Genomic DNA, 13042 nt, shown 5'->3' with positions numbered 1-13042 from the left:
TTACTATTTCTGATTTCTTGTTAATTTATAGAGTGAAGAAGCGTCCGCGCCTGCGCGAGACGCAAGGGGGCCCTTCGGGCCCCCTCGCTAAGCTAGAGTTATGTCTTTTTGAAACTAAACCATAAGATATTTTTGGTAGTTTACGTGAATTATTATTATAAACATTAAATTTAGATCATTTGGGCTATTGTGGTAAACCAAGAAAGCTGTCAAAGTCCCGGGTTTACTACCTATTTTACTACAAGATAGGACCTCTGTACTCTATCAAAAAATTAATCCTCATAATTGCTAACTATCTTTCTAATTTTTTTCATGTAGAGCCTTGAATAGCTAATGCTAGGGACTCCCGACTGTACATTAGGCATCATTCCAGACACCCACTAGTGACCCAGTCTGTAGCGATTGATAGACAACCGACGGTTCCTTGAATATGTAGTTCTTTTTGACCGTTTTCACTAGTATGGCCAGATAAACTTTCATTATCCATCCCCCTGTCAGGGTATTCTATCGTTATTATATTATAATAGCATACTTCTCTATATTATATTGATGCTTATGCTCTATACGATAGGACTTTAAATATTCTCAATATTATTTATAATTATGCCTTAATTTTATATTGCATTTCAGGAACAATGTGTTTTGATACAATAGAAACTAATAGTCCCATTGATTCTTTTTTTACACTGATTTTCCATTGATTATCAAATCCAGCTTTTATACACTAGTTTTTAAAGCATATTATCCTCTAAAATTTTAGCGTCCCCCCCCCGGCTCCGGAGCCGGGAGGGGGGGATGCATCGCGCGCGCTACGCGCGCGCGCCGCTAAAAAGATACAGTCTTGTTTAGTAAAACTATTAGTTGCAAATGTAATACCCTGTCCTTGTTGACGAGAACCATCTTGCATAAAGAGCAAGCCTGAGCAGGGCTCCACCTTGCAGCTTACACCTGGGGTTAGGTTTAATCGAGCAGTGCATCGATTAAATCAAGGAGGGTTCGGAAACTATAAACTGATAAGGCAAGGATAAAAGAATATAAGCTATACTTTTTGAAATGTATATCTTCCTTTAAAAGGTGCTATTTGGTTACGCTTAAAATAATTAGCAATTGTTGTAGTTTGAAGATTTAAAGCTATTCCAGCTGCAGTCATAGAATCATAAGTAGTTTTTGTATTTAATTCTAGATCAGTAACTTCAATTTTTATAGCGGCAGGATGAATTTTTCTATTAGAATTTTCTTTCTTAGAAACCGTAAATTTAGTCTCTAGCCGATAAATCCCAAGGAAAGGCGTCCCCCCACGCAGTGGGGGAGATGCCTTCGCCCCCCCCCCCTCTCTTGAAAGAGAGGGGGGGCGACGGCTTTGAATTTTGTAGATATTTAGTTAGCGTAGTCTTATTTGAAATAAGCGCTCTGGCTGTTTCCCTTATGGAAGCATATTCAACCGAAACATTTGTCTCAAGGTTAGTAACTTTTATCACTATACCTTTAGTAGAAACATTGAAATTAGCCATACCTGCGCTAATTTTTGCCCTTATCTCCTTTCGCATATTCATAACATGTAATCGAGTCAAGTGCTCTCTTAGCTTGCCAATATGCTCTTCTGAAAATTTTCGTTCTTTGAATTTGGATAGGGTCTTTTCAGAGTGTTTAAAGCCTAACGTGGATCCAGCTATCTTTAAAATATTGTATTCGGGCTTTAAAAAATTCAAATAGTATTGCTCTCTTTTTATTGCTTCTTGAGGTTCACAATATTCGAGGATCTCTAGGATAAAATTAGAAAACCCAAACGCCGCCAAACAAACCAACCGTACTACGCAAGTAGTAGGTTGGTTTGGTTGGTTTTAGTAGGGATCGATGAATTACCATATTACATTTAAGATTTTCATTATAGTAGCTTCCAAATCTTTTTCCAAGATTAACACTACTTCCAACATAAGTTTTTCCATTAATTGAATTAATTCAACGATACACTCCAGATTTTCCTCTGTTTTCTTCTTTTATTAATTTCTCTTGAAGATCAGGTTTGGAATATGTAACAGCAGGAACAATAAATAAGCAGAAATCCACAGATAATAATTCGCTAAATACATACATTTTTTTGGTTTTTTTTTAATATTGAAGAAATTCCTTCTTAATCTGAATACACCTGATTATTGTTAACATTATTTAAATTACAGAATCTCCTTAGTACTAACCAACCTGGGTCGAGAGCCGAAGCTCTCGACCAAGGGCACTTAAATTTTTCTTTGGTTTTTGCAGAAAATAGAACGGTCTGCTTGACTACAAGAAAAACCCCCTGCATGCAGACCAAGGCTTGCAAAAGTCTGCATGGCTACTACGACGCAGTTAGATTTGTCTTTAAATAGGTCTCTTATAGAAAAACTATTTCATGATGGCACTGTTCATTGTTGTTTATAACGACCAGTGGATTTTATGCAAGGGTAGAGTTGGTTTAAATTGAAACAGAATCAACTTTAGCTGGATGAGCTAGCTCGTAATACAATTTGTACTTCACAGATGGGAACATATAAGGACTTACAATAGATCGTAAAAGTGGCATTGACCCTTCCCGTATAAAAATCATTGGTTTTTCTTCATTGTAATGTATTGTACTATCTAAATTAAATCTAACCTTTAATACCTTTATGATTCTAACTACATCCTCTTCAATAAAAGAACCTATGCAAATTATTAATCCTTGTCTTTGCACTGACCCACTAACCATGATCCAATGAGCTAAGCCTAGAGGTGTTATATACTCACCTATCCACTTAGGTACTCTTTTTACAGTAATACCATTTACCTTGTGGTAGAATCCTTCATATATTCAATGAAGACTTGTAAATGTAAACAATGTTAGTCTATAATTGAATCTTGTTACACTTTTATCCATTCGTTTATCATTAATTCCGAATAACCCCCGCTCATCTTCGATGAGCGGGGTGAGGATTTTTTACTAATTTTGGTACAAAACTAGAACAATAACCTTGTTCAAATAAAAATAAACTAAGATTGTGTATATATGCAGAATTTTTAACTGATTGTTCAATGTTAAACCGTACACTTGGCAAAATTTGACCTTTAATTTCGTCAGCTCACCAGTCACCAAGCAGCATACTTCACGCTTATGATTATTTTGGTTCAAAAGACTTAATCAACAGCAATAAATTCTACAATCCAATCTTATGCATCATCATACTAGGCATTATTGGCTTTAACATGGGTTGTAAATCAAGTACAGATCTTGCTGCAATAGTTATTACATAGCCACTACGTTCCTCTACTGCATAACAATCTAAATTATATTTAACTCTTAAGACACCTAATAAAAGTTCAACTTCTCTTAACGTATAAGTATTTGTAGCAAGCATTGTATATTTATGTTTTTTATGATGTCTTCCATCCTCACATATCCAATAGGCTAATCCTAAAGGTGTAAGAAGTTCTTCTATGTTTGATGGGACTATTTTTTTTCCTTTAGGATAAAACGTATCATGTAATTCATCAAAGCACGGTAAAGAATAAGTAGCGAATTGTACCCGAGTATATACTTTACTTCTACATTTATCAGCAAGACGCTCAGAAACTCTAGGTCCTGATCTACAATGATCTTTAAATAACTCGAATAAATGAAAAATATAATCTTTCTCCAGAATACTCTTTTCAAAAAATAAACACGTATTATCTTTTGTTCTACGTTTTTGAGCATAAACACCCCCAAGTAAAAGACCTATTAAAATTTCTTGCAAATATTTATCTAGACTACTAATTCTTCTCTTTTCAAATTTTAATAAACGTTTTTTCTTGAGGTCACCTTCTGATCCAGATCCTTCAAGCTTACATCCAGTAAAATATGGTCTTTTGTAGTATTGACCATACGTATTTAGGGGGCCAAGTATGCCCCTGAAATTGCGTAAATTAATAAACATAGTTAAAGTTTTCATTATTAAAAATTTGTTGTTCATCTATTTGTTAAGTTCTTTTTTTAGTTTTCCTATCTTAATCAGTCCTTCTGGGGTTAAATGTGCTTTAGATTTAACTAATAACAGTATTTCTCTCCAGATTAAATAATTTTTATTTTTATTGCCTTCTAATGCATAAGTATCAAAATGTGGAATTATTACATTTAACAAATCTTGTTGTTTTGTTACAGTAAAACGAGCTAGCTCTCGCTTTGATGGGAAATTAATTTTACCAATGCCTCCAAAAAATTCTTGTATTTTGTGTATTAAAGTTGTTTCTCTATTATGTAGTTCTACCTGGAAAAAAGCTATTACTTGATTGGTTTTAGTAATAGAAACATAAAAACAAGATTCTCCATCCGAAAATCCGCTTATCCAATTAGGGTCTAGAGGAACCACACTTACTGAATAAGTTGGACGAACCATAGGAACTACATTCGAGAACTGCGTTTTTACTTGTTCAGATAAACCTAAATTTAGAGCAGACTTTAAGGAAAGTATTTTATTTAATCCATCTTCTGTTAAATGTTCTTTAGCCGCTATTAATTTTACACATTCTGCCCACAATATAAAGTCTATGCTTTTAGCACTTCTTAATAAATATTGTTGAAAATGGGGAATAATAACGTTAACTAATTCATTTAAATTTCCCACATAAAAAGTAACTGATTGACTTTTACTACCTGTTGAAATGTTTCCAATACCCCCGAAAAAATCTTGAATATTGTGTAATAAAGGTAAATCTCTACAATGTAAATGTATTCCAAACGCTGGCGATGCTACCCAACCGTTTGTACGTTTAGTTATACCTATACTAAAATAGGCCTCACCGTCTGAAAATCCAGTTACGAATTGAGGATTAAGTCGGTTATTCTTATTACAAATAGTAACTAAATTCTTATTGCCACTTATAATAATTGATAGAACTTCTTTACTATGTGGTCCCACACGTAATATTGCTCTAGTTCTAGCTCTATTAAATGCGAGTAAACTTAAAGATCTAGTTCCTCCTTTATAAATAATATTAACTAATATTCAATTTGGCCACTTCTTAATAGCCATCATTAAGATAAAAATTACAGTACCTATACCTCAAACTAATGTTCTTGGATTTTGGTAAGATCCATAATATAAACCTCTTCCGAATCGCGATAGGTAGGTCCTTTCAGACTTTCCCCCGCTAAGAACCATGCATGCTAGTTTCCCAGCACATGGCTCGAGCAATCTATTTTTTTTTATACACAATTTTTTTCTATTATACAACATTTTCATTTTCATTTTTCTTTTTCTTTTTTTTTCTGCATAAAATCCTGCCTCCCCTATGGGGTTAGGTTTAATTTAATAAGCCCACTCCCCAGCTCCGTAGTCCACCCCGCCCTTTACCGGAGCGAAGCGTCCGCGCGCGCAGCGCGCGAGATGCATCGCTCCCCCCCCACGAAGTGGGGGGGGGTGAGCGAAGCTAGGAGATGGGAAGGAAACAAAAAAAGGGCTAAGGCTAAAGGCTAAGCAGTAATGCGCAACTAAAAAGAATTGCGGACCGGCAGTTGGATTAGCTTTTGAAACACTAAGTATCACTACCCACAATTAAAGGATCTGCAACATATCCCTGATCTGTAAATCATCTATTAACCACTGAATCTCTATAAGCGATTGCTTCTTTTAAAGCTATATCTTGTCCACCATATTTTTCAAAAGAGAAATATTTACTTCTTGGACTAGATTTTAAAAATAAAGGAAGATGCACACACCACTTAGTTACTTTACCTGTTTTATTTACTTTATCAATAACAGGTGAAATGTAAAACTCACCAGAAGTATTTCTGACTGATTTTTTGTTAAAAATTTCGTCTATTCTATTAAGCCAATGTTTCATTGTATAATCCCTGTTATTTTCTATTGAATAAATAGTTTTAATCATAAGATATTTAACTGGCAATAAATTACGACTATCCAGTGTAATTAATTTTACAAACTGTTGAACCATTTTAAGTTGATTAGTCTTTCAGAAAAATAACTCATAATGGGGTTCTAATAGTAATAAAAGGTTAGATATATTTTCTACTCCCTCAATAACACATAATACATAATAGGAGTCTGTTCTTAAACAAGCTTGCACCCCTTTGCTGATTAAAAAATTACAAATTAATTCCATCAGATACAAATTACTAGTAGTATTTTTCTGTTTTATTTCAAATTTAGGAATAAATAAAAGACCAGTGACATTATCTCTAATTCTTATGTAAGCACAACCATCCCCTAAAAAGAAACCTAAAATAAAAACTATATTTAAAAAAGTAGTATTTTCTTTTGCTTCAAATTGATTTGACATAGAAATGTCCGCGGATGAGTCAGGTGTAATCAAATCTTCAGAATTTTCAGTAACAAGTGAGAATTTTTCCTCTAATGAAGTAGTACGGTCTCTACCCCCTGGTGTTAAGCTATATGCTAAATTAATAATTTCAAGACGGGAAGATAATGTGTTTAAACAATTTAACTCATCTATTCGTGATAGTTTAGCCATTGCTGTAAACTTCTCACCATAAGTTAAAGATAAGTAAGGAAAAAGAACCGACATTATATATTCTTTATTAGTGCTTCTTAATTGTATATGGTATTTTCCAGATAGATTTTTGGAAATACTTCACTTTAATTGACAACCTAATATTACTCACAATAAAGAAAAAAATTGTAAACTCTTATCACTTACATTTTGTCCAATAGAGAATATTGGGCTAAAATGGTGACTAGAACTAGAGTGGAATTTTCCAGATCAACTACCTTCTGCTTGAAAAAAGCCGTTGAATAAATATCGCATAGCTAACAAGAAATCAGAAGAAAATTCTTGATTATGATAAGACTCTTTTGCTTCATCTTTATATTTTTCAATAAGTATTTCTAATTCTGTTAAAGACATTAAAATCATTTTTCCATTTATTATAACATATCCATCTTTTTGGGATAAAGATGAATTTAATTTATTTGTATTATCATTTTTATTATTAGGAATTTTACTTGAATAAAATCTTTGTTGGCTCAGATTTAACGAAAGGAATGCGGCTAGATCAAGGGAATTGAAAGCATAAAAATTTAAGAGGCACACTAAGATAACTGCAAAAGTAAAGAAGGCGATACCCTGTGACAGAAGACCTTTGGTTTTTAACATAATTATTTTTTTTTCTTAAATCTTAATCAATAGTAACACAGAGGACAGGATATCGCAGACTTTAATAATATTCGGTTGCACACTAGGCTAGACTAAAGGTAGGACCGTCAAAGAGGAGGGTTAGTCCTCTAGAATGGCTTCTGTCACAGGGCTTACGCCCATTACATTGGACTCAATTCTACTTGTTCTTTACTTGTGACTACGGAATCACCACCAGATAATGCAAGAAGAACCTTAGTCCCACTACCCACCTTACAGTCACGGTATTGAGCTACAACCACAACGGGTCTAGTATTTCTCACGCGTCAACCAGGGCACAACGAAATATTATCGCAGATTTCGATAGAGGTATTACTCCGTTTATTTCCTTAATCACGGGGTCCTCCCCGCCTTGATCAGGGCTAGTAAATAAATGAGAGAGTCGGGGAGGGGGTGCCACGAGGTAGCACGCGAAGCAGTGAGCGTAGCTCACCCCGCTTTGCAGAAAGGTCGAAAAAAAAAAGATGATAGAAAATTATTTTGGTTTTTATTGTGTAGATTAGATCACCCATATCGAAGTCAGCATCCTTTCAGATTTGAGAAAACTCTATCCAACCTATTACTAGTTGGCATTCGCTTTTTCGATTGTCTTTTACCCACTGATTGATATGCTCACTTCTATTAAAACTAATATTATAAAGCACCTCCTTCTGATAGTTACCCCTTATCTATCCACCTCAGCATATTTCGACCAAGCCGTGGATAAGATAAAGGACAGATAGGTAATCATTGGGCTTACCAAGTTTCGATATTACACTATTTTATTTTAGCCTTAGGTAGATACTTTGATTCGTCGCATTTGCCTCATTTAAATAATAACGAGGGAGACCCGACTTCGGTTGCACAACACCTCACACTCTTACGAACTTCTATTTTACTCATTACTTTTGAATTAAAAAATAGAATTACGAATCGTAAATACATATCTTCGCTTTCGCTTACCTTAGCTTTTTCCCTAACTAACTTTTGTTTAGCATTGTTCCCAAAGCTTCACACCAAAGAATTACTTCTAACGCATGTTCGGGTAGGGACTCGAAGGGTCATTCGAGGAGGAATTTCACCTCATTGTAATTATCAACTTCTTGTCGCACTGTGCAGATAAACTAGGAAAAAGAAAGCTGAAGCTGTGTTAGAGTGCAAGTAACGAATTAATCAACCATTGTTAACATCTCTCATGATATGCTCAACAGAATTAAATGATTCTAAAACACTTGGGTTGTAGTGAACTAGATGACTGCTTCCTTCGGATTTCCCTCACCGAAGGTGGGGTGGGATAGCAGTCACCCTTTCCCGAACCGTACGTGATAGTTTCCCATCATACGGCTCTCCCCCCCATTAATGCTATTGGGATTTTCTAGGTAGTTTGATCGAAGACTGTTTCGCGTTTTCTGTGTTTCATCATATGACAAGCTATACAAAGTGGTATTCTCTTTCGGTTGGCCTTTACCATAAGCCGGTCCATGTAAGAGATCTTTGGGTTAAGGTCTTTCATGGCTCTGATATGATGGAACTCTACCCGGTAGTCGGAGTCACAATTCTTACATCTTAAGTATTCGAACGTTGCGTTTGTCTTCTCTCGAGATAAGGCTCCTACCACTGGATTAGGCTTTTCCATATACTTATATGTGGCTCGGTATGACGGTTTAAAGAATGTTTTTCCTTTCGGGCTCGTTAGTCTATGTCCAAACTTTTTATATGTTTGTGCCATAGTTCCGAGTGTAAATTTTGTCGCTAGCAGTTTAGCACATGATTGTTTTAAGATGTATTCCAAATAAGTAGCTAATCTACCATAGTTGTGAGTGAAGCTGTAGTAATTTAAATATCCTCTGAGGACTGAGTTGTAAAGAACGATTATCTGGTCGTGATCGTTATGTAATCAAAGGAATTTCGGAGCCGACTTTCCATTGACCATAAATTTCGCTTGAGACAATTTTTTATTTATTCTGTCTAAAGGGGCTTCAAATCTTAGGCCGAGGTTATTACGTCTTAATCGACGCATAGTTCCCATTTTGCTATGGCTTCTATGGTTAGATCTTGATATTGATGTACCAAGGAATAGGGCGGGATCTGTGTTTATGGCTGTTATCTTAGTTTTGCTTTCGCTCACTGTTAAACCAATAGATGCACAGAAAAGACTTATCTTGTTGAGTATTTCTTTGGCCTCCTGGAGGGTTCCTCTTATTCCTACTATCCAGTCATCGGCGTATCTGATGTAGGACAGTCTTTTAAAGCCGTCATTTCCAAAGTCAATGGCCCGAAATTGAGATCTTTCGGCGATGTGTTTACGCATTAGGGCTTTGTCTCCGGCCTTTCGAGCTTTGAGGACATGATATTCGTAATACCTGCTCTCTTTCGTTCTTATGGCTTTGTCTCCCTTGTCAAAGTCCTTTTTAAGGGACAACACAAAGTGGTCAAGTTGATCTAGAAATATATTTGATAGGATAGGGCTTACGATGGACCCTTGAGGAGTACCAATGATGTTACTTTTGAAGATTTGGAATTCGAAATATCCCGCAGTTAGGGCTTTTCAGATTAATTTTGTCAAGCTTCTATCTGTGATTTTATCCTCAATAAGCTTCATGAGCTTATCGTGGGGGATGGAATCGAAACATTTAGATATGTCACCCTCTATAAATCATTGTGCTGGTTGAAATTCTTGACTTACTCTCTTCAGTGCCGTGTGGCAACTTCGATTTGGTCGGAACCCGTGCGAACAGTCTTTGAATAAGGGTTCGAAGATTGCTTCTAGTATTAATCTCATGGCCTCCTGAACAATTTTGTCCATTGGTGGGGCGATGGTTAAGGGGCGCGTTCCTCCTGATGGTTTGCCAATCCCAATTCTTCTACTAGGAGCGAACTTAAATTTCTCACTCTTAAGTAGGGCTGAGAGCTGCTCCAATTTTTCTTTAGAGATACCATCCAGAGTTTCCGGGGAGACTCCAGGAGGCATATTCCCCGGTTTACTCTTTATGTTCTCATAAGCATAGGTTAACATTTCAACGCTAGATAGTATGTTGTACAGATTACGGTCTATAACTTGATCTGGTCCCGATCTAGATCTGTCCAAGAGTTTATTCAACTTTAAACCTACGTTGGATTTTAAACCCGTATCTCCTCCGGAGACGTATGTTCTTTTGAATAATAATGAGGCTTCAACGCTTCCCTTTCACCCAATATTACTTGAGTCGTATCGCAGCCTTTTAGGGGCTACGCCAGGTACTACCGTTGATCCGTTACCATAGGAATTTCTTCCCTTAGGCAATCCTGTGTTCAAAGTCAATGTTCGTACTACCACCTTAGATGCAACACCCATAACCTTAATTGTACTTGTTGTAGAACCTGTACTCTCTCCTTCGATAAGTAAACATGCACTACATTTACTCAAGAGAGTAAGACCCCTGTAACCGACGAGGGCCCCTCTTAGCTTGGAGGCAGTGGTTATTGTTGTTTGACTAGTATGAGTCTCATCATAGTAGTTGTGTCTTGCAGTATAATCGTTAGATATCGGTTTTCAACGACCTCCCACTTCTGGCTGAGATGCTATGTTCAGCATTACACTTTCTGTAATACCTAACTCAGATGACACGATCGCTAGAAAAGGAACGAACGGGATCAAATCCCACGACATTGCGTTGTTACCACAGCGCACGTGCATAGCTAAAGTAACTCCTGTTATGATCTGTATAACTAAACATAAAGCTAATAAAGAACCAAAATTTCATCAATAACTAATGTTTGAGGGTTGAGGAGAATCTATTACATAAGAATTTACCATTCTTAATAAGGGATAACTTTTTAAAATTCTCATTTTTTTCTTATTTATTAATTTATGTTTTTCATTTTATATAGTATATTATTACTGCTTTTATATATATTGGATATTTAATTTAATTATAACGACCTGATCGCTTTGCCTTTTTTTATATCTTTTTACTCTCAATTAGCGAAGCACTAATTTCTTTTAGCTTACTGCGAAGCAGCCATGCATGCACCCTCTTCGAGGACGCATGCAGCCAGCATGCAGAAAAATTGAGTAAAATAAAAAAAAGGTTTAATAATTTATTATATCTTTAAATTTTAATGCAATTATCTATTTTTTGGCCATAAAATATACATAATAACTAACCAGATTTATAGATAAAGAAAAATCGAGGTACTTTTTCGCTTTGCTTTTTTAGTTTTCTTCTTTTCTTTCGATCTATAAACTGTAATGTCAATACTTTTTTGTTGAGCCAACCTTACCTTTTTATATGAGAATATATTTATAACACATAACTTGGGTTAAGGTTAAACCTTAACTAGATTAAGTTTATGTTAAACCCGAGGATAGGATAAGGATACGGTAATGCTAATGGGTGTAATAATAAGGGATACAAGATTCGAACTTGCAACCTATAGGGTGTAAACCAATCGCTCTACCACTGAGCTAATCCCTTTCTTATTATATATTTCTTGTAGTATTTTGACATTCCTTTATTGACCTTGACCTTGCCCATGTATTTATGCCATGCAAGCAGAAGTAGTCCCTTACTTGTCCCTACTTGTCTTCTCCCCCCCCCCTCGCTGATCTGTGTAGTTCCTGTATGCCCTCCTTATTGAATGCTACCTCTTCACAATTGTCCTTGAATACCCCCCCCCCACCACCACTACCACTACCAGATTCAGATCCCCTCCATGCATGCATACCACCCTACGACTTTATGTAAAGTCTATTCTACTCGTAGAAGCGAGGGTTTAAACCTATATTACTTATAGAAGTGATATTTAGTTTTCTTTTCCCCCCCCCCCCTGCATGCAGCCTGCATGCAGGGTGCATGCAGGCCGGTTAAAAATAATTTGAAATTTTTAACCGGCCTGCTACGCCTTTTCTGTCCCTTTATTGCCCTTGACTTCCCCCCCCCTCCCCCCCCACTCCTAGCCAATATTATATTCCCTGCATGCAGCCTGCATGCCCACCCGGAGGCTAAGCAACCTACCCCCCCCCCCTTGTCCCTATTTCCTTTTCCCACCTCCCTCCCCTACCCCCCCAAGTGGGGGGGGGGAGGAGGCACTACTCTGGTATAGTATCCCCTCAGCCAAAGGGGGGGCGACCCTTCATGTAAGCAGGGGACATACACGCCTGCATACAGGCTCAGGTATATATTACCCAAGTAGCGTCCCTCTCTGAGAGAGAGGGATGCGTCTCCCCCCTCCCGGCTCCTAATAAATAAGAGGGGGGACGCTGGAATAAAAGGACTGCATGCAGGACAAGGAAAGGAAATCCATTTGGAATATATTTGTTTTTTTTTGCGGCCGGTCGGCGGCGGAGCCTCCTATATTATTGCAAAGTAGGGCCTTGTTTTGGCCTCCGTATAATATAGGAGGCTCCTTTTTTTGTATTCCGACATGATCCGAAGTATCCTGGTCCAAAGTATCCTGGTCACCATTCCTTTTCATACCTTTAAATATTCCTGGCACATCCAGGGAATAAAACTAGTCCCAGTTATTATCCTTTTAATAGCCCTCTCTTTTTTTTATTCAAAAAAAAAAAACTTCTCTCAACGCGGGGCTTTCAGCCCCGCGTTGAGAAGGCTGTTCGAGAGGGGTGGCGCCCCGGCTCCTCTCTCTTTCAGAGAGGTTTTTTTTGAAAAAAGAGAGAAGGGGGGGGGGGCCTCTTCTACGTTCATTTTCTACGAAAATGAATGAGAGAAGAGGGGGGCTGGGTACGCCGCAGCCATTGAGGTATTCACAGAAATCTTCTCATTATCTACCACCAAGGCCGTGGGGCTACTTCACTATAATTAATGCATGAATCTTCTTCACTATAATTAATGGTTGAATCTACTCCCCTACAGGGATTGATCATAAGGGTCTTAAAAGACCCTTATGGTTTACTTTG

At 36.9% G+C, this 13042-nt stretch overlaps 2 protein-coding genes across 2 annotated transcripts; both read right to left on the bottom strand.

Moving 5' to 3' along the window:
• Positions 1-9271: 9271 nt before the first annotated feature.
• H6S33_008836 (uncharacterized protein) lies at positions 9272-9687 on the bottom strand (the record flags this gene model as incomplete). The annotated part of the gene is made up of 1 exon (XM_044840266.1): positions 9272-9687. A coding segment is annotated over one exon (416 nt), but the record flags the coding sequence as incomplete, so codon positions are not given.
• Positions 9688-9879: 192 nt separating this feature from the next.
• On the bottom strand, positions 9880-10114 carry H6S33_008835 (uncharacterized protein; the record flags this gene model as incomplete). Its single annotated transcript, XM_044840265.1, has 1 exon — positions 9880-10114. A coding segment is annotated over one exon (235 nt), but the record flags the coding sequence as incomplete, so codon positions are not given.
• Positions 10115-13042: the final 2928 nt, after the last annotated feature.

Source organism: Morchella sextelata, assembly GCF_020137385.1.
Source record: "Morchella sextelata strain SCLS chromosome Unknown scls_29, whole genome shotgun sequence".
Lineage (NCBI taxonomy): Eukaryota > Fungi > Ascomycota > Pezizomycetes > Pezizales > Morchellaceae > Morchella > Morchella sextelata.
This window is presented reverse-complemented; position numbering and strand designations above follow the sequence as displayed.